Source organism: Plecotus auritus (assembly GCF_963455305.1).
Source record: "Plecotus auritus genome assembly, chromosome: 11".
In the NCBI taxonomy this organism is placed as follows: domain Eukaryota; kingdom Metazoa; phylum Chordata; class Mammalia; order Chiroptera; family Vespertilionidae; genus Plecotus; species Plecotus auritus.
Window position 1 is genome coordinate 52,029,744 of NC_137777.1, and position 12,484 is coordinate 52,042,227.

The window sequence follows — 12,484 nt, forward strand, 5'->3', positions numbered from 1 at the left end:
CTTTGAACTTGTCCACATGAGGCATGAACAGGTCAGCCCACACTACATGCTTCTGCAATGTGTTTCCATGAGCCAACGACAAATTTAATAATAACACAGAAATCGGACAGTGGGAAGATCCATGTGAGGGCAATGGATTGATCTTACACTCAGATGAGCCTTCTGCCTTCTGCCTTATTGCGAAACCAATCACATCTTACTGTAACTTTTGCAATGTCTCATTTCCCCTGTAGCTAGCCTCTAGTCCAGGTCATTTAGCAAGTGTGTATTTAGGAGGGATTATTTAGGCAACTGTCCTGTTGTGTAAGAATCGAACTGCTTTAAAGAAAAGAACAAAGTTCATAAAATAACCCCATTTCTACAAGTCCTTTCATGAGAAATCATTTTATTACCCCAAACGACTCAAAGCAAGCTTCCATCGATGGCTGGTGGCTATTGCCAAGTCCTTGTTGTGGCTGCGGACCTTGACGGATTTGGAAGTGAACATTCAGGGTGTGCCTTCAGCTTGGGCCCCTGCCCTTGTCTCCCCTGGGGCTTCTGCTGCTGCAGGCAACCCTCCAGACACAGATCTGGGCTCTAGCTACTTACTAGGGTTTTCTTTTGGAACTGATTCCAAGTGGGAATTTCTTAAAGAAGATCCATTTTCAAGCTGGATACTAAGCATGTCTAGAGCAAGGCAAGCCAGAACGAGTCAGGATCCAAAACCTGGTTATAAAATTTAAGGGAGGGACTAGGTTTCAATAACATATTATCCTCCCTCCCCATCCCATTCGAAGCCTCCTACCAGGCTTCCGGAAGGGTGAGCAGACAGAAAAATATCTACCTAAGGCTGATGTTTTAAAAGTCCACACGTTGGGTCAGATAGTGTTTGGAGTGCATTTGTCCAATTTCCTGTCTTTTCTATATACATTACATTGGAGTAGAACCAGGAAGTACTATCACTGAAGTGGAGGAGCTGATGGAGCAGGGCCCTGTGCGCATTTTACAGCCTTGCTCTCAGCGCACGGACCCAAGTGGGACCACTGGCATCCCTGGGAGTGTGTTAGAAATGCTGATCTTGCACCTTACTCTGGATGTACTGAATCAGAACCCACATTTTAACAAGATCCCTGGTGATTGTTTTGCACACGGAAATTGGAGAATATGGCTTTATAGTGATTTTTTTCATTTTTCTCACTTGTTGGACTAATCCAGCCATGTACTGAGAGAAGATTTGCTGAATGAGCTGCAGTGATTTGCTGAATGGGCTGCTGTTTGTAGCTCTACCAGCTGCATGCCTGCTGTCCTTAGGGACTGATTATATCCCATAACCAACTGCGTTTACCCACATTTACCCACACAAACTGTTCCTGGGAAGTTCTCTTTAAATAAAACCACACAATACACACCATACCTATGTGTGTGACTGTGCGGTGTGAAGCTGACAAGCTCCTAACATTTATCAAAGAAAACCTACAGGAAATGTTCCGTTTTGCCACTAGGTGGAAATAGAGCAATTCTGAGCATATTTTTAGGGCCCTGGGACATGGACCTAAGAAATCATTTAGTGTAATTCTTACCAACTTCATTTCACAGGCAAGAAAACGCAGGCTCAGTGATATTAAGTAAAACTGCATCTGTCTTATAAATGGAAGCTTTCTAGAGAGACCAGGGGAAGAGTTGCTGGTAATTCCTGGTTTTCAACCACTCTCATCCAGAAGAGAATGCGTTACTGTCCTGCAGCGGGAAGGAAGGTGGGGCCTGACACCCAGATGCCCCCGTGCTGTGTGTAAGGACAGGCAGGACACCAGGTGGCTCCTGTGCCCTGGGTTGTAATGCAATTCATCTCAATCAGGTGAAAATGCTCCCCGTTTCTCCAAAGAAGAAACACTCAAGCATCCCATCAAGTCATACAGGATCGTCCCCTGATTTGTCTTCACGTTTTGCGTTCTTATGCCTTACACAGGGCTCGCGGTAAGTGGCCTAGACCAGGACTCTCGTTAGCAGGTTCAGGAAGTGCTTGCTGTATTTCGGAGCTTGAAATCCATTGCCATTGCTCTTAAGGAGGAAAGGAAACCTGAGTTTGCAGGACGTGGGAAATGATCAGCCCCAGCCCGTCGGTGCACGTGTTACGGATGAGAGGCTTCGGAGAGCAGGACTGAGCGCGGGGCCTGCAGTAGCAGAGCCCTCGCCAGGCCCTTTCTCCCAGGGAGACACTCACAGGCATCTTGGCCTCTGTCTTTGTTGGTATGTTTTAACCACAAAAGGATTATTTCCACTTATCACATCAAAAAGTGTGTTTAAAAGTTCAGTTTCAGGTTATGCCTCTGGCTTAAAAACTATTTCTTAAGCACCTGAATATTTAGTATTATAGTGACATTTCCCTTTTGATATTTCTGGAATATGATTGATTATGAGTCTTTAAAATTTAGTATTTCAGTGCTGAGTCCTGGCTATTATTACCTTACTAGAGGCCTGGTGCATGAAATTTGTGCATGGAGGAGGGTGCCCCTAGCCCAGCCTGCACCCTCTCCAATCTGGGACATCCCTTTTAAAATCCTGGACCACTGGCTCCTAATCGCTCACCTGCCTGCCTGCCTGGTCGCCCCTAACTGCCTCTGCGTGCCGACCTGATTGCCCCTAACTGCCCCCTGTGCTGGCCAGGTTGCCCCCAACTGCCCCCTCCCTCCCAGCCTGGTTGCTCCTAACTGCTCCCCCCCACCGCTGGCCTGGTCACCCCTTACTGCCCCCCCTGCCGGCCTGGTCACCCCTCATGGCCCCCCAGCCAGCCTGGTCGCCCCACGCAGCCTGCTGTTCAGTCATTTGGTCATCTCTCACTAACCCCACTGCAGTCTTCCTGGTCACCCCACACAGCCTGCTTGTTCAGTGGTTTGGTTTTCCTCACTATCACTAACCCCCCTGCTGGCTTGGTCATGGGCAGCCATCTTGTGAGGGCATGAGGGTTATTTTGCATATTACCTCTTATTATATAGGATTCTATACAAAAACAGGTAAAATGTTGGATGGGCACATTAAGAATGCAAGTGCAAGCCCACAGTGGCTGCCTGTGTGTGTGTGTGGGGGGGGGGGGGGGGGGGCGGCAGCCACTATCCCCCAGGCGTCTGGAAGCCAGTTCTAGCCGCACTGAGCAATGACCCTCAGCTGCCCTCAGAGCAGCAGAGCACAGCGTAGGCCCTGAGACAAGTGCACACTGTGCGCTCAATACGAAGGCGGAACCTAAAATCACTACACAAATAGAAACCAAGCCTGAACTTTTGAAACAGCACAAAAGGAAAACTGGGGTGACCTAAAATTAGGGCAGGGACTTAAAATGCAAGGGAACCCGGGGAGGGCAGAAAATGCCCTGAGGCATGCTGGGAGATGACACCAGCTAGGGCCCAGGGGCTGCAGCCAGAGGCCACCTGGTGTGGTCCTACCTCACAGGATCTGCGGTGAGAAGGACCAGAGAGGGATTCGGCCCTGCGCTCCCCAAGCCTTCCCTGCCTTATTTCCTCTTTAAAAAACTGGGATAACCCTTGTTAGCAAAACCTGGGCGGAGAGGAGCGTTACTGGCTGCGAAGTGCGGGGACCAGATGTCCATCAAGGCAGCTGTCCCTCTGCGTGGCAGCTCCCTCACCTGAACCCCACCCTTCCCACCGAGACGCAGGGCCAGCTCCTGCGACACGTACACCTTGAAAAGTATGACTTCTCTACAGATACAGGGTATTGTGGTGGCCAACGGGGAAGAGGAGAGGCCGTGGGTCTGACGCCTCTGGGCTGAGAATAAATTGAAGGGCTTGCTCTTCTGGGAATATGAACTAATGAAACATTCTCGCGTGGGGACATTTAATTGCAACTACAGGCACTTAAGCTAAAACTTCCTACGGAGTTTTCGTTTGGAAACCGAACTTCCGGGGACACCTCCACCCATGCCGCACCTTCTGATAAAATCATCTAACTCATTCAGGTCTATACTCACCTTGAGGTCCTCACTGGGCCGGGTGGCCTGCGGGTGGGGGAACAGGTGTTTCAGGAGGGTGTGGGTTGTTCAGTGACTAGGAGCCGAGATGAGCAAGGCCAATACATCTGTCACTCCATCAGGCAGTCAAACCGCTGATGGATCCCTGCCAGCGCCCCAGCCGGGAGGGCTCATCTACGCGGTGGGTATTGTTAGGGCTTGGCGGTGAGACTTGGGGCCCGGGAGAGGCGGGCGCGCTCGGGCGGTCCTCTGGCTTCCCCGGTGTGAAGGGGAGCGGGAACCTACAGGGCTGCGTTTGGGGCGCGTGGGGCGCGCCGGGCGGGGCCGCGCCTACAGGCGCCACGGGAGGAGCCCGGCTCTGGGGCAGGTGGAGCCGGTCCACACCTTCCGAGCCTAGAGCGCGCGAGGGCGTGGCGGGGGCGCGGCAGGGGCGGCGTGGCGCGCCTCTCATTGGCCCTTCGGCCCGCCCCGCCCCGCGCTTCGGATATAAAACAGCCGCGATCCCAGCCGCCTCCCGCCACGCTCGCATCACCGCACTCCACTCCGACTGCGTCCCGCACGACTCCGCGCCCACCATGGCCTCCATCCAGCAGCTGGTAGGGAGATGGCGCTTAGTGGAGAGCAAAGGCTTCGACGAGTACATGAAGGAATTAGGTGAGACACCGGGCCCGGCGGGGTCCGCAACGTGGCGTACGAGTGTGTGTGTGTATGTGTGTGTACGCGCGCGCGTCTGTCCCGGGTCCCCTTCGGCGTTCCGGGTTCAGGGGCGGACCTGCTGGGCCGCCACCGCCAACCTCCCTCCCGCCCGCAGTCCCCACCACGCGGCCCTGGTCCCCGCGCTGTGCTGCACCACGCGGCCCAGCCGCCGGAGAGAGGGCGTGCGCGCCCCGGCGGTCCCAGGAGTCCGGGGATGTCCCGCCGCCTGGTGCACCCAGCTCGGCTACGTACCCTTTTCCGCTATTGTTTTTATCCCCACCACTAACTAATTCCCCCTCCTCCCACCCTCCTGGCTCGCCCCATAGTGGCTGCACCCACTGCCCCTTCCCCACCCTTCGCTACTCTGCCGCATCTTTTGTTCATCCAAGGCGCGCCGGTCCCCTCCCTCTTCTCCCCGGCCGATGCCTGTAGAAGGTCTGAACCCCGATACAGCCCCAGCTTCCGCTCAGCTCCCACCCCCACCCGACCCGGCTCTTTGCGCTGCGCAGCTCCCTGGGGCATGGGGCATCCTTCCCTCTGACCCCAGAGGCGTGGCGCCAGCAGTGCTGACCTCGCATGGCATTGCGTGTCTGAGGCCACTGTGGGCGGGTGAGGGTGCCGTGCTGAGGGTGGCCGTGCTGAGGGTGCATTGCTGCTTGGACCCCTGCTTGTGGAGGGCGAGTGGTCTTTGTTGGGGAAGCGCTGCGACTACCTACCAGCATGCAGATGGGCGTGGCCCAGCAAAAGGTCCCAGACTTCTTAAGGCCTAGGAAAACGGGTGCCTGGGAGAAGGTTCAAGTTCACTGCCTCAAACAGTGCTTAATCCTGCCCTTTCCTAAGCAAGTGACGAGGATTGCATGCTGGTGGAGACACTGGGTAGATAAGCAAACAAAAATGGATCTTTGTCACAAGCCAGCAAGAAGCAAGATGCAGTGGCGGAGCCTGGGTCCTGTCTGCCAGGGCTTCCAGCCCCGAGACCACTGTGGGATGAGGAGGGCTTCAGAGCCCGGGGTGACGGTCCCTGCGGCCTTCAGAAACTCCCTCAGCAGTCTTTCCGCAAGACAGTGTGCGCGGCTGCGTCCGTGGGAATGAGCGCACTGAGGGGAGCGGGAGGGAACCCAGCAGGCCGGCGTTTTCTTGTTCTCCTCGTAAACCTAGATCAAGGTGACCCTGGGTACCGCACTCAGACTCAAGAAATACATCGTTTGTGTGCTCACCTGTCTGAGGGCCAAGCATCCTCTGTCCATTGGAAGCGAATGTGTTTCCAAGGTTCTAGAGGCATAAGGGTTGCCACACTCAGTGCACTGGAATGCAGTCAAGGTGTGGGGAGAGCAGAGCCCTGCGTGTGTCCAAAATGAGAATGGAGAGTAACTCAACCAGCAGCACAAGGCACCACCGGGTGCCCGCAGACGAGAGGGCTCAAGAGGGCTCCCGGGGCCTGTTCAGGCCCGGCAGAATGGCCATCATCAAGCCTGCGTTTCTGTGTAGGTTACCGTCTCCTCATCTGAAATAGGGCCTTGGTCCTGGTCTGAGGTTTTTGTAAATGAAGTACACCGGCTATAAATTAGATATGATGCCGATGTAGCAATTGAGTTGCATAGCTATGAAATGTTCTCTGTTTTTGAGGGTAAGATTTTTTCATTTGTTACCACCACGATTGTGCTGTTTTACCTCTTAAAACATCGCGCTGTTGGAGTATCTCGACATCGGTTGTTATTTGTGTAGTGTATCAACCACACGTCTACCAGGGGCCTTTTCTGTGCCGGACTGTGTGCTGGAGTCCTGTCACACGTGCTTCCCGCGCATTCCGGAGTCCATCAGAGCACAGTGGCACGGGCTGAGATTTGGAGCCATACGGCCTGTATCGTTGGTTCCCAGCTCAGCGCTTCCTAGCTGAGCGAGCTTGCATGGATGACTTCAGTGACTCACTTTGTCGTCTGTGGAATGGAGACAGTGCTATTGCCACTCACACGGTGCTTTCAAGGGTTCTGTGAATCCGTTTGCGTCTGGTGCTAGCACGTGTGAGCACCGGGTCTGTGTTTACCAAAGTTCCTGGAAGTGAGTAAGTGGAAATACACCCAGCACAGTAATTACAGTGGGCTCGCAACTTGTATTCTGTAAGCCGGAACTCTGGTCCTCCTGACAGTGAATGTGGTTGACATTCACAGGCGTGGGGATGGCTCTGCGGAAAATGGGCGCCATGGCCAAGCCAGACTGTGTCATCTCTTCCGACGGCAAACACCTCACCGTCAAAACCGAGAGCACGCTGAAGACCACCCAGTTCTCATGCAACCTGGGAGAGAAGTTTGAAGAGACTACAGCAGATGGCAGGAAAACTCAGGTCAGGCATCACTTACACAGTCACAGAAGCTTCTAGAATGATAGATTGTATGAATAACATTCTCACATTTACAGGCAGGAGCTGCTGAATAAAAGACATCTCAAGTTATTTTATGACTTGAGTTAATAAACTGGTGTGAAAGGACCACAACTTAGTCTACTTTGTAAAACTAGTTTAAGGAACATGAGCATTTGAGTGTCTCTTATGTATATCTAGGTTGACAAGCATCAACTATATTATGAGTAAAACTGGCTTGAAGTAGACCCAGAATGGAAAAGCTGAAAAATGTTGGTCAAGGAGGTTATGCGTCACGGGAACTGCCCGGTAACGTCCTCTGGAAAATTAAAAAGTGCACTTTATCTCTCAGACCGTCTGCAACTTTGTCAACGGCGCGCTGGTCCAGCACCAGGAGTGGGACGGGAAGGAGAGCACCATCACGCGGCGGCTGGAGGGCGGGAAGCTAGTGGTGGTAAGTGCCGGCTCTGGCCTCTCGGGCATCGCATTTGCGTTCATAGTTCGCAGAACTGTGTCCCTGATCATGAGCAGGGCAGCGAGGCCGGGTAGAAAAGTGCACCAGGACAAGTTAAGCACTGAACACTGAAAACCACAAAGTCCTCTGTGGGACAGAGAAGAGAGGTGACGGGCAGTGGTGTTGCCGGGCTGGGTCCAGTCTGGGCCCTGCTGTGACTAACCAGCACCGAACTGCCCTCTGGGGCACACATTTTCCATTTCTTTAGACTGAGGAATACTGCCCTGGCAGGTGGGGCTCAGTTAGCTGGAGCATCGTCCTGTATTCCTAACGGTTGCGGATTTGATTCCCGGTTAGGGCACATACCCAGGTTGGGGGTTCAATCCCTGGTCGGAGTGTACATGGTAGGCAGCCAATCAATGTTTCTCTCACATTGATGTTTCTCTCTACCCCCCTCCCTTTTCCTCTCTCTAAAATCAATTGAAAAAAAAACCACACTTTAAAATGAGGAATACTGTTTGTCAAGACCAAATGAGTAATTTAGATATTATAGATCAGTACGTTAGTTCAGCAAAACACATGCATATCTTAAGCAAAATAACAGGTTCTAGCTTTTCAAACCCAGGAATCCTAACATGTATGTTCTTCATCTGTGAAACTGGTGACAGGTTTCATAGGATTCTGATCCTAGCACTTAACTTCCACCATTGCCCTAGGACCAAGCTCTAACTCTTCAATATCATTCTCTCTCCCAGGAATGCGTCATGAACAATGTCAACTGCACTCGGGTCTATGAGAAAGTGGAGTGAAAATCCCATCATCCTTCCAGACGGGAATTAGCCATGAGGATAAACGAGCTCAGTTCAATGAGCAAATCTCTCCATGCCTTTTCCCCATCACTGTGTTCAGTTAACACAACCATTTTACCTGCAGCTGTTTCTGAGTTGGTTTAATTAAGATCGGCCGTTTCATTAGTGAATAAATGTGTTTATGCTATACCACTGTTGTATGCTTTTTTTTAAAAAAAAATCTTTATAGGAAATTAGGGATGAGTTTTAATAATGAATTCCATAAATTCTGGGGTAGTCTTGAGGGTATATAAAAATTACATTCTAGTAATTTAGAGAGCTACTTCTCTGACAGATACACTACCTATCACTTAAGCTTGCCCTATGCTATTTGATCTTTGTGTCAACTCAAGAACCTTAAATTTGTGGCAGAGACAGTTGTCATGGAAAAATAGCCACATACACTTTGTAATTTAAATATTGAAATTAGGCCAGTTAATAAGCCTACAGTGGCCCCTACATGTTCAAGTGAAAGGAAGAGTCACATGTCTCTCACTTCAAATGAAAAGCTAGAAATGAGCAAGCTTAGGGAGGAAGGCAGGTCGGAAGCTGAGATAAGCTGAAAGCGAGGCCTCTTTTACCGAACAGTCAAGTTGTGAAAGCAAAGGAAACACCCTTGAAGGACATTGAAGTGCTGATAGGAATGATAAGAAAGCAAAAGACTGCCGGTATGTAGACGTGTTAGTGGTCTGAACGGATCAAACCAGCCCCAACATTCACCCACAGCAAGGCCCTCACGTCAGTCCTGCAGAGGCTGCAGACGGAAAGTGGGACTGAAAGTGAAGCTGCAGAGGTTGCTCATGAGGTTTAAGGAAAGACACCCTGCTTTATTGTGGTCGGGAACTGAACCTGCAACATTTTTTATGGGACCATGCTGCTCTCAACCGGCTTCTCTGTCTGACTTTCCATCTTGGTTATTTTTGTCTCCATCCTAGAGTTCCTCTTTCGTCCCCCCATCCTGCTTCTGACAACAGTACATTTATGTCCCTGGGCCAATATTTCAGAGTTTTGTCATGCTCAGAGCCACCCAAGATGGGTGTTCACCGTTGTGTTCTGCATGATTCAGTTGAGAAAAGTGAGTCTAGGCAGCGGTCCCCAGCCACACGGCAAGCCCACATCAGCAGACTGGGGAGCAGTTTCTCTGACAAGTCTTGGGCCACTGCCTCCCACCACGTTCTCACTTCTATCCTTCAGCTCATGGTCATGGGCGGGCATTGCTGGAGGGCCATGTTTCCCATGATGTGGAGCCCTGACTCGGTGGGTGAGAAGTTCTCTGCATTGTGCTAGGCTGCAGCAGCATCGTGGGATCAGCGTCTTAAAGTCATTGCCACAAAACGCCCATGGCCCCCCTCAGTCTACCCCAAGCACCCCGTACATTCCAGATGTCTTCTAAGTGGTACCATACCTCGTTGAGAATCACGGGGTAGAACAGGATCTAAACTTTATATTACCTGGTGTCAATGAAGCCCTTCTTTCTGCTAAGCAACCCTTTAACATCCATAGACCCCTTATGCAGAGGTATGAACTAGGGCCTGCAGAGGGTGTTTTGTATTCTCTGAACTGGTGAGTGCTGGAACATGTCCTGTTGGTTCTCAGCACACAGGTCTCTGGAAGACTCCCATTGCCCCAGATCGCCCAGCTCTCCCGGTTTTTTCTTGGGCTTTAACACTTGCCGCCCATAGCCTGGTGGGCGGGTCCTGATGGATGTCACATCTAATTTCAAACTAGCTTAGCCTTCTAAACTAGAGCGTGATGATTTATGTGCTTGGGTAAGCAGACAGTCCTGAAATCTAATTCTGGCTTTTTGCCCTTTAAGAGCTGTGTGACTTAGAGCAAGTTACTTCACTCTTCTGAACTCTAGTCACATCCTTTGTGAATATATGACATTGCCTGACCTGAGGAGCTGCTGAAGATTCGGTGCGATGTGCACAGGAAGCACGTGGCACAGGGCCCAGCGCACAGTGAAGGCTGCGTGTCTCCAGCGCACCCAGTGGGCCTTTCTCAGTGACCGAGAAGCTCGGTGACACCACACTGTCCAATCTGGCGCAGTAGCCACACGCACGTGGGTACTGAGCACTTGAAATATTGTGAGTGCAACTGAGGAATTGAATTTTTTACTTTGATGTAACTTTCATTAATTAAAATGTAAATCTAAATCCCACTGATGGTTAGTGATGGACAGCACAAGACACTAATAGCTTGTTTTCCAAAATCAAATTTCCTATTTTTTATTCTAACCTTTACCTCTTGTATTCTCCATGTCAATCCATGGGAATGTTATTTTTCCAGTTCCCTGGCTAAACACCCTGAGTCATCTTCAACTTTTATCTTTCTTTCCCACATGATAGCTAATCCATTAGCAAACAATTTCCGCTTTATCTGCAGAATATATTTAGAAATTACTGAGTACTTCTCATCTCTTCCACGGATACCATCCCGCTTCAAAACCCACTAGCATCTCTCCCCTGGCCTCCTTGTTTGCATGTTCATTCTCCCAGAGCCATCATCGTAAAGTATGGCACTTCTCAGGAGAATCTCCATTAGCTTCTCAGAGTAGAAGGCAAAATCTTTACCGAGGTCTGATCTGATCTTGCCCATGTCTTCAACATCTCAGCATCCCCTCCTGATTCTTCCCCTCACACAAACCTTTTCCTCCAACCACTGGCCACTGATGATGCAAATGTGCTCCTGCGCAGGGCCTTTGTGCCTCCTACCACCTGGGCCTGTGAGGAACTTCCTTGGGGAAATGCAGCCCAGGCTCCCTCAGATTTCGCACTTCCTACAGGTCTGTTCTCAGATGTCATCCTGGCAGTGAGTCAGTCCCAGACCACAGTGTGAATCAGGGCTACACCCTCCCCCGACTCGCTATTCCCCTATGCCACCCTTGCCCTTGTCACCAGTCCTGACTGACTGTATATTTACTTGTTTGTGTTTTATTATTATTTGTCTCCCATGGGGAAGGAAGCTCCATGAAGAAGGGACTTTGCTTTTACAGCACTCTCTCTCCCCATCACTCAATTAGGAATCAACCTGGCAAACAGGAGATGCTCAATCAATATTTGTTAAATAAATTCATTAATAAATTAATGGCTTCTTTTGTGCCGTTTAACACCTTTTAATATCACTTAAGACCTTTTATAATTCTGCTTCAATGTGTTTTTTAAGCCCTATTTCTTAAGTTCGGTCAGTCCTTTTCTCAGCGCAGACACGGGGTCAGGGGGAGGGTGTGTGTGTGACTGCAGAACATGCATGTTTGACGTGGGAGTAAGGGTTCAGCCTTGTCCCGAAGCAAGTGTGTGGGACACTCTGTTCCACCAGGAAATCCTTGTCCAGTTCCAGTCAACAAATGCACCTCATTTTCCTACCTCTGAGTAGTCTGCCCACGGGCAAGGTCTGTCAGAACTTGACCTGAATTGTCAGAGGAACATGGCGCAGATTAGAAACAATTTACTACAAGGGAGGGAGGTGGTTTAACATAAATCAAACTCTCACAAAAGGAAAATGTGCCGGCAAACAGTGGGGTTCTGCCCTGGAGCACAGCAGGAGTGGCCAAGGAGGCTGGAGATGGTGACCCACCCGGGAGATCTTCGCAGCAAAACGAGCGTTTGTCACCTGCTGTGTAAATGGGTTGCACTTACTGCTAACTAACGCAGTGCTTCCTTTAGTCTTCATCTCTTCAACTGCTTTCTCAGATTTCTGGTATTTGAATTGGTGCCATGACCCTACCAAGCTTGAGAGCCATCTTTTCAGCACCTCGGTTTTAACAGTGCCAGCTCAGCAAGGCTGCTGCTCAGGCCTGCTGCTCAGTAGTCAAGGCTTCTGAATGTCTGTTGTCTTTGAAATTCAGCTTTAAGTTTCTGAGCATCATCACAGCTCTTCTCTGGGTGCCGCGTCCTCCCAGCTCCCTTCTTCCAGTGTCCCCTCTCAGAAAGCCCCTGCCACTGGTGCTCGTGTGTGATGTGGGTTAGTAGGAAGAACTAATAAAGTAGGTGAGCTGGCGTAAAAAGCTGAGAGACACATGTTTTAAAATATTGTGAAAGGCGGGTGGTGTGATGCGTCACTGACCTGCAGCAACTGGAAAATCACGGTCTGCTGATCTCTGGTCTGTCAGTCAGCTGTCACCAGCTGTGAGCAATACCCAAGATCAAGCCCATCTGCTCCTCCCCCACCTC

At 50.6% G+C, this 12,484-nt stretch overlaps 1 protein-coding gene across 1 annotated transcript; it reads left to right on the plus strand.

Annotated features, from left to right (window-relative positions):
• Positions 1–4,479: 4,479 nt before the first annotated feature.
• Positions 4,480–8,461, plus strand: FABP5 (fatty acid binding protein 5). Its single transcript, XM_080646286.1, has 4 exons — positions 4,480–4,612; positions 6,823–6,995; positions 7,363–7,464; positions 8,220–8,461. The coding sequence occupies exons 1-4, from the start codon at positions 4,534–4,536 to the stop codon at positions 8,271–8,273; spliced, it is 408 nt and encodes a 135-aa protein (XP_080502412.1). The 5' UTR covers positions 4,480–4,533; the 3' UTR covers positions 8,274–8,461.
• The last annotated feature ends 4,023 nt before the right edge of the window (positions 8,462–12,484 follow it).

Excerpts from the sequence above, each read along its gene's own strand:
- FABP5 (XM_080646286.1), top strand. The coding sequence starts at position 4,534 with ATGGCCTCCATCCAGCAGCTGGTAGGGAGATGGCGCTTAGTGGAGAGC. Across the intron at positions 4,613-6,822 it reads CGAGTACATGAAGGAATTAG|GCGTGGGGATGGCTCTGCGG; the intron begins GTGAGACACCGG and ends TGACATTCACAG. Across the intron at positions 7,465-8,219 it reads AGGGCGGGAAGCTAGTGGTG|GAATGCGTCATGAACAATGT; the intron begins GTAAGTGCCGGC and ends TCTCTCTCCCAG.